Source organism: Melanostigma gelatinosum (assembly GCF_949748355.1).
Source record: "Melanostigma gelatinosum genome assembly, chromosome: 11".
Lineage (NCBI taxonomy): Eukaryota > Metazoa > Chordata > Actinopteri > Perciformes > Zoarcidae > Melanostigma > Melanostigma gelatinosum.
The window spans coordinates 20,347,494-20,364,099 of record NC_136644.1 but is presented as its reverse complement, the minus strand read 5'-3'; the positions used below and the strand labels follow the sequence as shown (position 1 = coordinate 20,364,099).

Here is a 16,606-nt window from a genome sequence, read left to right as displayed (position 1 = left end):
ATCTCCACACTTTTGAACACACACGCCAAGAAAGTGGACAATTGCTCATTCTTAATGTGGCACGCCGTGTCATATCTGCTTAACTTAAAAGCCGTTTGCGTTGAAGTGAGGCTCGACTCACACACACAGAGCAACATTTTAGCGACGCATGACTGTTCTCCTTTGCAGCCTGCGGATGACTGATGCTTCTGAGTGACTATCAGGGTATACAGCTGAGGGCAATGTTTGTTTCTCCCAACACATCGAATGAAAAATCTGACGTTTTCATCACTGTGTGGCTCTGAAGGCCCCCTCGCATGCGCACGCAGACGTGTTTTGCTTCTCAAGTTCCATTCCTGGTGGGAGATAGATAGAGATATAGATAGATATGAAATATCATTTGACACATTTGACTGAACGACAAATGAGTGGAAAATAGACAGTAAAGAATTAAAGTGACTTTTACTTCAGGAAAAAAAAAAATAATGTGACAGTTGTGATGTGAACAAAACAGATTAGTTGATTCAACCCTGATGGGAAAAGGAGGATAATTCAAAAAGCTAATAATCACAACAACATTTGATCAGGGATGGTTTGGACAATCACAATCTGCTTCAACTCCAACTTTCTAAATCACTTAGTCACACTCCTAAACTGGAGCCAAGCTGGATTTTCTAAAATGTTCAGTGAGAAATAGATTCTTCTAAAAAGGCTCTGCCCAAAAGGGCACTGCACAACAGTAATATTTTCTGCAGAGCACGCATTGCCCCAAATTCACTCTGACAGATCAATGATGAGCAAAAACAAAATTTTAAAGTTAAACTGAATAAAAGCCAGCCTATAGCATTGGCTATCCTGCCAAGGAAAAATGACTTTGCATGTAGAAAACAGGCTAACACGTGTGTGTTTTCTGTGATACACGTGTCGTTATGCAACAAGTCATCCCAGGAACAAAAGTCATTTGAACCCAGGGATAAAACGTAAACAGTGAAGCAGCTTCAACAGTCACTGAAACCAGCGTCCCCTGATTGACACCCGAACTCTAGTCCTCGTACTCAGTGTACTTTTTGGCCGATCCGTGCACCTTGCTGGCGGGGTATTTCAGTCGGTTCAGGGCCATTTTACGAAGCACCGCTTGGGGGAGGTCAACACGACACTTCTCGGCGAGCTCCACCAGGTAGATCATCACGTCGCTCAGTTCCTGTGCCAGCTGTTCCCGTTCAGACTCGGTCCAGCCCGGCAGGCCCTCGGCCACCTCCCCGCGCCACTGGAAGAGCTCCGACACCTCGCCCACCTCGCCGACCATGGCCAGGAGCAGGTTGCGGGGCTGGTGGAACTGATTCCAGTCTCTCTCGTCCGTGAACTCCGCCTGCATCCGCCTGATGTCTTCTACGGTGGGCTCGGGGCTGAAGGTGAACCTCTCCGCGCCGGTTCCTCCGTTCTGCAGCTTGGAGCGACACGGTGCCTCCGTCGCTGCTCCGTTCACCACCGGTGAGTGTGACTTGTTAGCAAAAGCCTCGTTGCCGCCATTTAAAGACACAGATGGCTCGTCTCCTTTTAATCCACAGGCGTCCTTTCCGTTTGTAGCCATCATGTTGTATGATTGTGGGGTTTTTTTCTGTAAAAGCAATTTTTTTAAGTCTGTAAACAACCTGATCTGCGCCGCTGCAACTACCATGTGAAGAAGTCCCGCCAGTTATCAAAACGGAAATGACGCAGCTATGTCAGAAACCGGAAACGTCACCAAGACTGGGCTTTGTAGTTTTAACGTGAAACCCAGCGGCGTACACTGTCATATAAACTGTCAGTTTAAAACACTACAACTCCCAGGTTCTCAGGGACATTCCAACATGGCTGCCTCCTCTGTAGCAGTAAGTGAGCTGCTACATAATATGAATAAACAGATATCAGTATTGTATCCAAAAGCTGCGTGTGTTATTAGACGGATAAGCACACAGAGTTCGCGATGCGACAGCCAACTGCAGCGGAGAGCAAAAAGGTAAGTGAGGCTGTTATAGCGGAATACTTTGGTTCATAATGCCCCTGACCTGGTTACGAACAATAGCTGCACACGGATTTAGATTGTCCCTTAAAGTTGGTTATAGAAGTCTATCGATATCAAGTTCCCAAAACACTGGATCCTACACTTCCCATAATGCAACTGGGTAGCATCTTTTTGTTATTCACCCCCTGCCTGTTACAAGCTCTCCCCAGTTTGTTGAATTAATAATGTGAATACAATAAAATAAATGTGTAGTCTCCAAACCCAACTTCTGGATTGGATTGCCAACTGGGCAAAGTGGGGGCCCCAGCACTCCCAAGAGCCTTGGTTTCACTGCTTGGTAATATGATTGAATGTAACTTTGTTGACGTGTAAGAGATACTTTACTAGACCACAATATAAACTGGCAATTTGTGTTTAATCAGATAAACACACAGCAAACAAGGAGCCATGTTTTTCCAGTGTAGGACTTCTGAGCACATGCACAGAGAGGGGGAGGGATGGCCCTGATGAAATTGCTAGGACGCTCCCTTCAGAGACACAAAAGACGTCTTACTTGTTTATAAGTTACTGCGGTGCTTAATTCCAAATCCGGTCTAAACCCAGGCAGTCATCTCTGCGACGCCTAATCGCATTCACCCAAATGGCGTCATAAACTCATCCAAAGAGGGCAGTGCTGCAGAAAATATTATTTGAATATGCATTACGTAGGCCGACTATATCTAATCTTTTGTGAATTAGTCAACAGGAAATTGACACACGAATGGAAAACAGTTTGCCATTGGATGTCAAGATAACGGATTTCCCTCTACAAGCTCAAAGCAAAAATGTTTAATACCTCACCACCATTTGCAAATCATTTTCTTCTTCTTTTTTTCAGTTGTAACTCTGTTTCCTTTCTGCATTGTGTGATAATAGTGTAATCACAAGAAGACTAAGGAAATCAAACGTTTTTTAGTACGCATGTTGCCTTACTTAGCTCAGTCATTTTTCCAGTTTTAACACACTGCATACTCTCAACCTAATTAGAGTTATGTTGTGTTACGGAATCAGGACACAGCCTCAGTTTGAAGTGTATTCAAACCTCTCGCTCTCTTTCTCGCTCTCTCGCTCTCGCTCTCTCTCTCAGTGCTCCCCAGCAGCTGGTTGGAGTGGTGGGTTTGGAAGTCCATGCCCAGATTAACTCCAAAACCAAGCTGTTCTCCGGCTCGCCGGTTGGCTTCTCAGCACCTCCGAACTCCCTGGTGTCTCCCTTTGACGCATCCTTACCAGGCACATTACCCGTAAGTGTTGTTCAACTGGAATCAGACAAAGATTACCTGTTGTTGATGTTTTTTTTATCACTTTCTTGCCGGCTCATCGGGTAATGTCCCGGTGTGTCCCCAGGTCCTGAACAAACGATGTGTCGAGGCAGCAGTGATGACAGGATTGGCTCTCAACTGCACCATAAACAAGAAATCCCTTTTTGACAGGAAACACTACTTCTACGCCGACCTCCCTGTGAGTTCTTCACCCCCCGTTCTCAGTTGTGTCTTTCCGTGCTACACCTATAGGATTGAAGGGATGTTAGCACAGACGTTAGTGGGGTACTTTATCTGACAAACGGCAGTGTGAAGACACTATAGTCCGGCACGCCATGCTGCATCATTGGTTTAGCGTTGATGTAAGCCGTCTTCGTCTCCCTCCGACTTCTCCATCACGGCTTTCCCACTGCGCTCTCCCGGCCATGAGCTCTAATTGAAATAGTGAGCAAGTCTTGCTGAAGCAACAAAAATGCTATTTTCCACACGTACAGACGAATGACAACGAAAACTGTTCAAAGAAAATGGCCAGTGTTTTTTTCACTAACTAGCTCATTTCCTTCAGTGCGCTTCTATTTGCACATTTTCCACAGGTCATTTCCCTCTCCACGTCTTTGCTGATCATTTGGAGATTGCTTTCTGTTATTCACATAATTTGAATCATTATTTGGATCTTAAAAAAAAATCCGAGGTAGTGTTGTTAAACTGAACATTTCTGAGTGGTATTTCTGATTATGAACTGTCTGAACATGAACATGTTGTAACCACCTCTCATATTACACATATGTACAGCTTCAAAGCGGCTATAATTAACATATTTCTGATAAAAGAAAGAGGTTGCTCGTTGTGACAAACCTACAGAGAATAGCAGCTCCACTCGGCTTTCTTGAGCTTTATAGTGAGTTTCAGCACAATTTCTTGCCGTTGCTCACAACGTCGCAGCGCTCATGGTGTCACTTTCGGCCACAGCAGACAGCTCAGTGATTAAAGCTGCAAAGAAAACCACTGTACACTCCCTGCTCAACACCAAACATGCACTGATAGCCACTAGCTGGTGAACATTGTGGAGCAAAATGAATATTTAATCGTGCTCTAAATTCCCCGAATTGTACTGCTTTTTAGAAATCAAATGGGTAGAACATGTTCACCAACATGATACTTGAGGAATAATGTATCAGTCCCATGGTCATGACATGGGAATGTGGTTAATATGTAAATATCCAACAACATGCCATATGAGCCAAGTAGCCGTCTGCTAAGGTGGAGGAGGTATTAAAAATACTCTAACATCGATATTTCCATTTATCAGCTTTGCCCAAGTGATGTTCACTTTGCTCTCTGTCATGGAGGGCTCGCATGGCAAAGTCTCACTACCCCCGCAGAGCCCACGGGTCATTTTACTTCTATTACGAGTGACATTTTAAAGCTTAGACGGAAAAGACAAAATGGCACAGGAACTCGCCCCACGGAGAGCTTTTCTAATGAATCGGGAAATTCTCAGAAGAAACCTGTTGGAGAGTTTAGCATTTTGAGTGTTCCATGTCGGTCTTTCCCTGCTCGGGTGTTATGCTGACACTGCACTTAAGTGAAAGATTTCCTCATCGAAATTGCCCAAAGATGTGGCTTTAAATGAGAATACTGTGCCCACATGAAGTAGCAGGCAATACATTGACTTTGAGCGCCAGCTGTTCATTTTTTTATCGCCCTGTTTCTAGTACTTTATATCACTGATATAAATGATCATTGATATTTATGACGAGTTTCTGCTCTGACTGACGAGGCTCAACGGAGCACAACAGCTTTATGTACCGGTAGATCTCGACAGATGGACTTTTGTCCCCATTTCATATTTCATGGACTTTACTGCGTATCACACGGTTGCAGCAGTACATATTTTAATCGCAATGCTCGGGATATATTATCTGCCCAGAGACTCCGTGTATCTCGAAAATTCCAGCAAAATCCTCCCAGAAGCTGAGGGATTACTGCTGGGTTCCTCTTGCTCTTTTGTGTGTTTGCCCAAGATTGCATCACCTCCTTTGGAATAACTTTGAACAGTTGACACACACACACAGCAGGGAGGATAATACCCCGATTGTAATTTTTATTTTTCTGTGAGATATCCCAAACAACTCCTGCCGGCCGGTCGAGCCTGAACCTCGCTTGAGCTGCACCGTGCACAATCGCTGCTGTTGCCTCGTTGTTTAATCCTTTATTTAGTTTGCATTAGTCCAGCTGCTCAAAAGGAGTGATGTTGCGTGAAACAGCTTGATAAACTGAAGTCAGAGTGGTTTTGAATTATGCAGATGATGGGAGATTTTTCACATTCGACCTGAAGTTTGAGTGTAATAATCAATGCTCATGAAATCAAACCAGTAGCAGCATCCAGGGAGAAACGATCCCGCCCTTGAAAAAATACATTGGTAAATTGCGTTGTACATTATTGATACGTTCCACGAGAAATCCCTGATTGCATTTTGTAACTCACCACAGTTGCTCATTAAATGATTAATGCTGCTGTCCAACCAGCTCTTAGCTGGAATGGCAGGCAAGGCACAAATATATTGTTTTTAAACAGCCTTTTAATAACACGCCTCAGCAGCGCCACACTAAACGACCATCAACAGCAAACAATTACAATTTCCTTGAGATATTAAGCTCACGAACAAACAGACATGGCCTGGCTATTGTAGCTTTGACATGTGTTTAATGGGAGGAATGAGACGGCTGACTGACTTTTGTTTGTTTAGTGGCATTGACATTAGTCCGAGAATAACATTTTGGTGTGTGTGTGTGTCCGTGTGTCCAATCCTCCATGTACATTATGTGAGCGGGCATGCATGCACCTGTGACTTTGGATGTAAAAAGGGTGAGGAGTCACAGGGAGTGTTTGGAGCATCGCTGCTCATTAGGGCCTAGAGTGCAATTGGGGAAAACTCAATGTGGCTACCAGCATCTTATGAGCAACGGACTTGCCTCACCCTTCGTTATGTGGCAACAGCCGTTGATTTGTTATTCAGGGAATGCAGATCACTTATGCAGATGCTCCCAAATGTACAGTATAGCAAGCGTGAGCTTCAGCCTGCAGATACAGACAAAAGATCAAGTGAGAGACAGGGGATTTCTGATAAGCTGCAACAGTATTCACAGCAGATTTGGAGATTAAATCCACCGAGAAGAACAGGAATTGAAGTAGAAAACGCCCCAATAGTGTGTCTTTCTTCTCTCCCACCTCCTTTAAAAGGAGCAGCTGATTGATTGTGTCGATCAGGGCACATTGTACAGAGAGCCAGTGACAAACAGCCCCCCCCCCCCAATCTCCTCTCCCACGTCCTCACTCGCTTTAGCATAAGTATGATGAATGTGAAGTTCCTGTGATGGAGTTGCCATGGTAACGTGGGGAATCAATACTTGGGGGCAGATGATTCTTTTAGGGATAACCGGAGCGGATGAAATATTTCTGTTTTGTCGGGACCTTGAGTGAAGTGGCAGCATTGTAGTGACGGCTCAGCCAATCAGCCTGCACTGTGTTTTAACTGACGCTGCCTCACCTCTACATAGACTACATGAATTTCATTAACAGAGGTCATACCGCCCAGCTCAATCCCAAAATGATCTAGAAGGATATCAGTAATCAAAAGACTGTTTTATGAATTTAAATTTTTAATTTCCGGTACTACACAACCCTGCTGGCCAGAGCTTTACAGGACCGAATGTTATACAGACTCGTGTATTTTCAAATTTCAGGCTGGATACCAGATCACGCAGCTACGGCAGCCCATCGCAGTAGACGGCATGCTGACCTACAGCCTGCTCGGAGGAAAGAAGAGGAGCCAGGTTATCAGGAAAACTGTCACTATCAAACAGATTCAGCTGGAGCAGGACAGCGGCAAGAGTCTCCACGATGACCTCCGCAGCCAGACACTCATCGACCTCAACAGAGCGGGTAACGTGAGATAGTGTCGGTGCGTGCCCTGCATTTAAAGGACACGTCGGGGGGGTATTCTATGTTTTTCTCTTCTTTGTCTGTGCAGCCAAAGCCTGATCTACTTTATCTCTCTGTGCCATGGACCCCCATTGTTCTCCAAAAACTATTAAAAACAACACCAATGAGCCCCCAAAAAATACCTTCAAGAAACGTACCAACGCATTGTTGGTTTTGGTCTTTTCATGAAATTTCATGAGTGCGATAAATATTTTAGAACCGCAACCTTCTCTGTTCAGTCAGACATTAGTCTCTCGATTTAAATTGCTCGACAAAGCGGTAACCGCTGATGTTTGTTCCAGAGTGCCATGGGACAGATACCGTGGAGATGTAAAACACAGCTGTCTTCACATGTGACAGGTGTAGGTCTAATGGAGCTGGTGATGGAGCCAGACATGAGCTGTGGAGAGGAGGCTGCTGCAGCTGTCAGAGAGCTTCAGCTCATCCTGCAAGCCCTGGGCACCTGTCAAGCCAACATGTCTGGTATGGAAATCACTCTCTGTCTTTGTCTCTCTGCCGGCTTCTCTCTCTCTCTCTCTCCTTCTCTTTTTTTTTCTTGAGCTGCTAAACTTCTCAACCCAAATTTATTTCCCGCTCGGCGTGCATGTCGTCCGTCTTTCTCCACAGAGGGACAGCTGAGAGTAGATGCCAATGTGTCTGTCCACAAGCCAGGTGAGCCTCTGGGCATCAGGACAGAGGTGAAGAACATCAACAGCGTCCGATACCTGGCCAGGGCTATAGGTACGTTCAAAATGTTCCAGCAAGGGAAGCAGGCTGGCTTAAGGGTGCGACAGGTATTTACGGAGGCTCTTTGGACACTGTTTCATGTGATTGGGTCTCAACTGGCTGCATGACTTCTCCGATTTTGAGAGTAAAGACCTTTTTTCATTCTGTGTCACCCTGAAAGGTTTTCAAGTATTTTGGTAATTATGTGTAAGTCAATCTGGTGGTGATTTGTAAGAATCGGTCATTGATTGAATGTAACCGAGTACATTTACTCGAGTTCTATCCTGTTTTAGATGTCTGAACAACAAATATGAAACTACAGCCAGCCAACTTAGCTTAGCACAAAGACTGGAACCGGGGGGAAACAGCTAGCCTGTCTCTGTCCAAAGTGAACAAAATCCGCCCACCGGCACCTCTGAAGCACACTGATCGGCACACTGTGTCTCGTCTGTTCAAACACAGCAGTTCGCCAATTTAAAGGCCATCACGTACCGGACTAGTTCTTGGCCTGGACTAGTGACTTCCTGGTGTCTTCATGCCAACTGGTCCTGGTCCAGAAATAGTTTGGCAGATAACTTCCTGTGAAACGGCAACTTACTTGTACTTTACTTGAGTATTACCGTTTCATAATACTTTATATTTTTACTCCACTACAATTCCGAGGGGAATATTCAACTTTTTAATCCACGACTTACTACACATTATATTATATATTTAAAGCTTTATCTTGACCAATTAAAACAGTGAAATGCTACGTACACATTACATAATATGAAAACACTCTTATTTCTGCATTGAGTATTTTTTACACATTAATCATGAATCATTTTCAAATACGACTTATATGTACTTACACTAAAGGAATATTTTCAATGTAAGACTTGTAATGGGAGTATTGTCACAGTATTGCTCCTTTTACTGAAGTAAAGGACAAAAACCTGGTCAGACACACACACACACACACATGCATACACACAGTCCTGCGATTTTGTATCCAGTCAGGTAGAACATTACTTTGAAACTTAATGATAGATTTAATTTTTTGTTGAGGAGGAGGAGGAGAAGGAGATAGCTGGTTTCATGAGGAGACATTAAGACAGGAAGCATAGTTAATATTGACAAGAACACGCAGCTGCTCACTTAAAAAAAAAAAAACAGCATTGATTTTATGTCAACTCTAACTTCACAGGCTGGTGATTGAGCTTCACTTATAAAAGCTGACAAAAGAGCCACAGCCAGACAATATCAGCATTTTACGTGCATGTTTTTTTTAAGAAGCACGGTTTGACATGCCGTGGTGCTGCGCTTTGATTATTTATCAATAAAGTCGTATCACAGCTACTCCGCTGCCAAGTTGGTATTTAAAAGTCATGTAGAAAAACATTGTTTGTCACAGTTCTAGTGTGGCAGAGACCTGAGAAGTGCCGGTGTATCACAGCAGATGTTTGGCATTTACCCCGACGTCGTATCTGTGTGTATTGAATAAACTGTATTTCTGATCATGCTCTCTTTTACATCACCAGACTACGAGATCCAGAGACAGACCGAAGTCCTGCAGAGAGGGGGGACGGTGCAAAATGAGACCCGGGCGTATGATTCCAAATCAGGGTAAGAGGATGAAAGAGCAAGGCCGCGATGCCAAGCTTGAGCCAGTACGACACCCTCTGACTGTGAGCTCTGCCTGGATCATTAGTCCTGAACCGTCAGGGTAATCATGATGAATAGAGCCATTTTGATGGCGCCCTCATCCTGCGTTATCTGTGAGCTGTGTGCTACTCGCGAGGCTTATGAGCTCGCAGAATGAGCCGGAGCGCACACAGCTGAGGCCTTGATCGTCTTCTGGTGCTCTGCCTTCTTCCCATGAGGCCCTTTGTACATGTACGGGGTACACGGTGGAGCGTGTTAAATAGCGTGATGGCCTATTATTGGCTCTTCTCGTTGCTGTCTGTGAAGGTGACGACAGATTTGACTGCACTGACTTTGAGATAGCCAGGCTGACTGGCAGACATCCCCGCTCATATGTTCAGTCTTTTTTTATTGGCTGGACCGCTGCAAGGCGAGGCCTCTAAGCAGTCTTGCAGAGCTCCTTAAGGTATCTCAGATTTAGTTTTGCTACAATTCCGCTGGTTAATAATTTAATGTCTGCATCTTTTTCTCTAGGGAGACCATTCCTATGAGGGACAAAGAGGGTCTCCAGGACTACAGGTGATATGTCTCTCCGCTCGTTTTTTTGTCCCGGGAGCTTGTGTTTGTTGACGTGGACTCATGATATCAGAAGATCATCTTGCTCTCAGTGGGGACTTAAAGAGGATGAGAGCCTCAGAGTGGCAGCTAGATGGAGAGAAATAAACGAGGCCTGGACCTCAGTCGTATGTGTAAGTCTGAGTTCAGGAGGGGGAATGATAGCTGGACGGGTTTACGGCTGATGGAGTCAAATGATAAGGGGAGTAAGTGAAATGTGTGGTGTCAAGAGGACTATTAGCATCTAAACAGAAGCCAACCTCTTCTCTGAGCTTATCTGTGCTGGTGATAAAGCGTCCTCCCTCCCCCTCACTTTTTTTTCTTTCTCCACCTGTCCTCCCTTCAGGTTCATGCCAGAGCCCAACCTGCCCCCTGTGATTGTGTATGAGGATAACGCATCGCTGCCCACTGGCATTGACGCATGCCAGGCTGTGGTGGTGCAGACGATAAGGGCAGCGCTGCCAGAGCTACCCAGTGTCAAAAGAGACAGGCTGGTGCAAACGCACGGCATCCTGCCCGAGCACGGCTTCACTCTGGTGGTGAGTTTATCAGTGGGCGAGAGAGCAGAGTCGATTCCCTCACTAAATCTGTTCCCTGCGTCTTTCTTTTAATTGCCATCTGAGCGAGTCCAAGCAGAGTCCAGCTTGGCTGCTGCATACTGCTGGACTCCACTGGGTTCATCTGATCCTAATTATAGAATATGCATGTGAAGCGCTGAAAGCATTTTCATGGCGCTGTTGTTGCAGAATGAGGACGGGCTGGTGGAGTACTTTGAGGCCGTGCTGAAGGCGACCAAGAAGGAGCCAAGGAAGGTGATTGGCTGGGTGACCAATGAGCTGGTGGGTCACCTCAAACAGCAAGACATGAGTGTGAGCCAGAGGTGAGACGTTCACCCACAGCCCTTCATGTCCCTTTACAATGCTTATTGTTTGTCTTGGCTCATAAATACAGAGCTATTCTGCTGGCAATGCTCAGGTTTAGATGTGTGGGCTCCAACACATGACCCCTCTGAGCCTCTTGTTGATTGGCCGGCTCACTTTGTACCGTTCGCGTGCTGTATCTGAAAATGTTGCCGATTTGGAGCTGTGACAGAAGGTGCACACGGGAAGTAGCTGCTTTCAACTTGAGTCAGGAAGTCATGAGACATGTTGTTTTCTGAATTTACTCAAACTTTAGTTTATCTTCTTGTGAATTACTGGACAGTTTTCAGCCCGAAGGCCTCCTGTGATAAATAAAACATCCTTAATAAGAGCTAATAAGCTGAACATCCTGACAATGCTCACAGTTCAACAGGTCCAGCTGGGGCTCTTTCCGACTCACTTCCTGTCATCTCTCCCTGTCTGTAATGATGGCACACAAATGTCTGTCAGGCTTCTCAAGGAGTCTCAAGCCACTGCGTCCAGGTGTGTGTGTGTGTGTGTGTGTGTGTGTGTGTGTGTGTGTGTGTGTGTGTGTGTGTGTGTGTGTGTGTGTGTGTGTGTGTGTGTGTGTGTGTGTGTGTGTGTGTGTGTGTGTGTGTGTGTGTGTGTGTGTGTGTGTGTGTGTGTGTGTGTAAAACTGATTTCCCCTAAACATAATTTAGTTCACCTGGTGTCAGAAGTTGAGCTCCATATCCTTTTACTCATGACTAAACTTAAGCCGGAGACACTTCAAGGAATCGAGCATTTATAGCAGATGTTTATACAGATAGATTTGCTGTACAAAGAATCTCTCAAGCTCGCAAAAAAATCCCATTAGCAGGGAAGGCTCTGCAGGGAGAACTAATCCCCCCCCCCCTTGATAAACACGTGAACATTAGCTCTATAACACCAGTTAAATCAATAACACCAAAAAACTTAGCACATAAGGAGGAGTCTTGGGTGTTGGAGGGAGTTCTGGCAGCAAACACCGTTGGCGCGTGCATATCGGCAGAGTGGAGCTGCACTCAGACCATGTGGAGTAGCAGGAGGGATACCAAACAGCACTGGAAGGGTTGTAAACATGAACTGCAAGAGCGAGGCGAACAGCAGTGCACAAAGTCAGAAACTATACAGCATGTTACTGTAATTTACAGTCACTGCACTCACTGTCCTCGTTGCAGCTTCGCAGCATCCTTTCTAATAAAACGGGCCTCGCGAATTTCGTCTGTCGGAGTTCCATCTGATTGGACGTGGATGAATTCCAAACTGGAAGCAAATTTGTCTCGCCCCCTTTCACATAGAAATGAATGGGAAGCGGACTCCAGTAAGTAATCAGCCGATAGCCGCACGACTGTGAATGAAGCAGCTGATGCGAGAGCGACTTCACAGACGATGCGCTTCACGTCTTTGTGGCACCTTTGCCAATGAATGAGCTCTTTTCAATGCTTTTAAATAATCTGACCTTTTCACATGCACAGCAGCCGTAGCTGGCATCATACTGACTCACAATGATAGCCAGAGTCGTATTGATATTCCATTTATCAAGCGAGGGGGGGGGGAAACGAGTGTCTATCAACTGAAAGCAGAAGTGCAGGGCAACAACAATCCCAATAGCAAACTCTCTTCATTTGTAAATAACTCGATCTCATTTTGTTGTCGCTACTCTTGACACTCGTTCCACAAACCTCCAGTTGTTCTTTGCTCGATAAGAAAGACCGATGTTGTTGAACCGCCTCCTTTTTATTCCTCAATATGTTTTGCACTGGGTTGAAAAGCAGAAAAAAAAGATGATGTCCTGTTCTGTATAGTGCACAGAATATATATACCGGTATATATATTTGATATAGTCAAGCTACAATGTCTGAACAATGGTGAGGTCATAAATCATCTGATATTCCCTAATTCTTTGTGTCTGTGATGAGAAAAGCCCTGCGACAGCCTGACAGTCCGTCAGTTTTGACAAATCCAATTACATTAGTGAAGCGATAACTTTTTGGAAGGTGTTTTGATCTTTTCCTCGCTGAAGGCCTTCTGGCTGCAACACGTAGGATTTGTTAAATGTTCCAAAACACTCTTGAATAAAAGCTTATTTTGATATTTCTATACAAAGGGATGTTGCCATAGCACCTTTCACGCTCGCCTATCTAGCCACCGGCGATGAAAGAAATAACACCAGTTGTGTCGCACTGTTTCTGTTTCTGGCAATACTGAGACGCTGGATATCAGACACTCATTTCAACTCATTTTCTAAAAATGGCAGTTTAGTCGTGACTGCAGCTAGAAGAAGGAAAAGGAGGAGGGTCGGATGCATCCGTGTTGTATTTGTGAAGGTCAGGCACTACTTTGGAAACCTCACTTCAGCTTGTTAAACTTGAAATCGATATCTTTCTTTGTGAAGAAGCAATTTTCTTCTCTGATCATTTCTTGAAACAAAATGTTCTTACTGAGCGAATGAAATTGAAGCAAATGGAATTGAAATGAGTAATGTGTTGGTGTCGGCGCAGATGCTTTGAGCTTTACTTTATCTTCTATTCCCAGACTGTTTACTCACACTGTGTGTGAGTAAACCACAAAGAAGCTGGTGTTTATTTATGCATGAGGTCGCATTCCCTTTGGTTGAAAGGACGAGACCAAGAAAAAAAGAGTGGCCGGCAGGACTGTCAAAAGCTGCAGAAGAAACGGAGAAACTCAGCTTCATACGCTAACTGGCATTTGGGGTGAAGATTAAAATGTTTTCATGAGCATGCATGCATCTCCATATGACGACTTTGAATATGAAATCTCTTTATGTCGGCTGTCCTGTGTAATGTGGCCCAACCTCCTGTTTACCCCTCTGGCTGTACGTCCTTGAGTAGGCTGGTTGAAAAGAGCAATTGTGAAGCATATTGGTCGAGACAAGTCACTCTTTCAGGGTCTCTCCTCACAATAGATGCTGTGCTGTGCTGACGGCGGCCGATGAGGGGAACTCACTGCCTGTCCAGTGGATGTTTTTTGGCAGGCTGGTGACAGCATACTGACTCTGACAGAGCTGTGAAATATCTCACCGGGCCTCCACTAACGCTCTGGAAAGACATGAAAACAAATATAATATCACCAGAAGTTGACTTTATATTTCACATGCTGATCATTTTAATTTGTTTCTTTCCCAAACCTTTTTGAATTCCTGTGCTCGCTCGCTAATTGCTCATGTGTCAGAACTGACTCAGGTTGATTTTTCAAATCAAATTACAATTTCTAGTTTAATGCGTTAGTGGAGCTTTTGAGCAGCCTGTCGTCCAAACTGAGTAGCAAAGATGGATACTTTTCATCGTATTTTTCCAGTGTTTGAAGGCGGTTTAGCTGAGATGGACTGTCTCGTCTGCAGGACACCAAATGAAACGGCGTCTCCGCTTAATATATTCTAACAGGCTTCTTGGTTCTTCTTGTCTGGTAGCCTGGGGAATAAACAAGAAGACATTGGAAAGACAAACGCATTATAGTCGAATCACAAATGTTGATGGACTCTTTCGTCCTTTCAGTCTGATGCTCCCCCTCCTGCTCTCCTTTTTATATAGCTAATAATTCACTGCATCTATTAAGCTGTAATTTCACAACCCCTTGATTTGATTTCAGCCCAATCTCTCCGTCGGCCCTGGCTGAGCTGCTGGAACTCCAGGAAAGTGGACACATCTCCTCTTCGGTTGCCAAGCAGGTCAGTCAGCTGCACAGACCATGCAATTATCCCCTTCTGTCTGTCACTCAATACTGTGTATATACACACACACAGGCTAGTGTTTGTTTGTGTTCTGGTTTCACCTGCGTCGTCCTGGCTTCTCTTCTCTCAGGTGTTCCAGGAGATGTGGAGGTCATCGGGTAAGACGGCCTCTCAGATCATCCAGGAGCAGGACTTGGGTCTTGTTAATGACACCACACAGCTGCACAACATCTGCCAGAAGGTGGTGGACTCACACCCTGATGAGGTGAGGGCTCACATGCAAATTGCTACTTGTAATTATGTTGTTTGTTGTTGTTTCTTCTTTTGTATGTTTTCGATGACTTGTTTGTTGTGCCTCTCTGTAGGTTCACGCCATCAGAAACGGAAACAAGAAAGTTCTTAATAAGCTGATGGGCCTGGTTCAGAAAGAGACCAAAGGCCGAGCCGACCCAGTTCTGGTGAGGGCGATTTTACAAGAGAAGACTTCATGATTTGTCCTGCAAGACCCAAACGTCACAGTCACGGAGTCAAAGGCCTTCATGAAAGAAGAACGACATGACAGAGTGATGTCACACAGCGATTCATGGTCCCTGGTGGGTTGATACAACTGTTGAATATTGATTGAGAGGTTGATATTTTTGTAAATACTGAACAATGTTTTCATCAAACAACCATTATCTTCTGTATTTATGTGATGAAAGTAATAAAGCTTTTCCGATGAATGCGCCCTGTGGCAGTGTGTTGGATCAGTTGTGTCATTCATGAATCCAGAAAATAAATGTTGTCATATTTTGAACAAGTTATAAGTTTGAATGAGAATAGCATGTTAAAAAGAAGAAAGAAAAGGTAATTGCCTCGTGAAAAATGATGCATCTTAATTAACTCATTCAATGTTTAATTGAAATGGTCCGGTTATGAAATAAAGAAGAATGTGATTTCAACAACATATTCCTTCAAACAGTCCTGCATATAATTCCATATAAACCTTTCAATAAACTTTATGTGCCATTGGCAACTGCCGTATTGGCAATTATGGTAATTTGTGAGGCCTGAAAAATCACACAGCCGGAAGATGAAATTGCTGACATGACATGTTTTTTTGTTAATCGAGACGCAACAGAAACCTTGAGACGGCGCAGAGATCCAGACAGGAGAGCGATCAATGAGCTCCCTCTTGTGGCTGAAGCACCTAACTTGTCTTTTTAATAAGATCTGTAACATGGTGCATTAAATCTGGATTCTCTCTGGCATTGCCATCTTCATCTTAATTGTTTCAATGCTTAAATGTCCTTTTTATATCCGTCTGTCTCTCCTCATCTACAGCTTCTCTTGTAGTACACACCATAATGACCGTTACCCAGTGGTGTATAGTAACGAAGTAGAACTACTTCGTTAGTGTATAGAATGATTCTATACAATGTAATACAATGTAACTTCTTGACATTCTAATAGAATTGACTTCTGAAGATGAACAGGACATTTTTTAGTTTCAAGTAATGACTGGGTTACTTTCGGTGCTGCTTTAGTATTGATCATGTTTTGATATTTGAGTCATGTTGTGGATGATCAGATGGAGTTATGATGGTAGCAGTCGCCCAATTGCAGATTCAGCTTGATCAACACCTTTATTGTGTTCAAATCAGGAGTTTACAAGGCAGGTGTCCTTTCTCTAAACACTGACCTGATGCATCAAGTGGATATTTTTTGCTGAACATAATATTATGCATTGCTCCTCTACATCCTCTAGTCTAATGAGCAGACTTATAAACACACTGTTAC

The 16,606-nt window shown here is 44.3% G+C and overlaps 2 protein-coding genes across 2 annotated transcripts; one reads left to right on the top strand and one right to left on the bottom strand.

The window, feature by feature from the left end:
• Positions 1-435: 435 nt before the first annotated feature.
• On the bottom strand, positions 436-1,667 carry dctpp1 (dCTP pyrophosphatase 1). Its single transcript, XM_079279195.1, has one exon. It carries the CDS (start codon positions 1,655-1,657, stop codon positions 1,022-1,024), a length of 636 nt encoding a protein of 211 aa, XP_079135321.1. The 5' UTR covers positions 1,658-1,667; the 3' UTR covers positions 436-1,021.
• A 162-nt stretch (positions 1,668-1,829) lies between these two features.
• On the top strand, positions 1,830-15,560 carry gatb (glutamyl-tRNA(Gln) amidotransferase, subunit B; the record flags this gene model as incomplete). The annotated part of the gene is made up of 13 exons (XM_079278502.1): positions 1,830-1,978; positions 3,111-3,264; positions 3,368-3,481; positions 7,030-7,228; positions 7,628-7,750; positions 7,895-8,008; positions 9,517-9,601; positions 10,154-10,198; positions 10,581-10,773; positions 10,981-11,114; positions 14,746-14,824; positions 14,958-15,092; positions 15,193-15,560. The coding sequence occupies 13 exons, from the start codon at positions 1,830-1,832 to the stop codon at positions 15,316-15,318; spliced, it is 1,650 nt and encodes a 549-aa protein (XP_079134628.1). The 3' UTR covers positions 15,319-15,560.
• Positions 15,561-16,606: the final 1,046 nt, after the last annotated feature.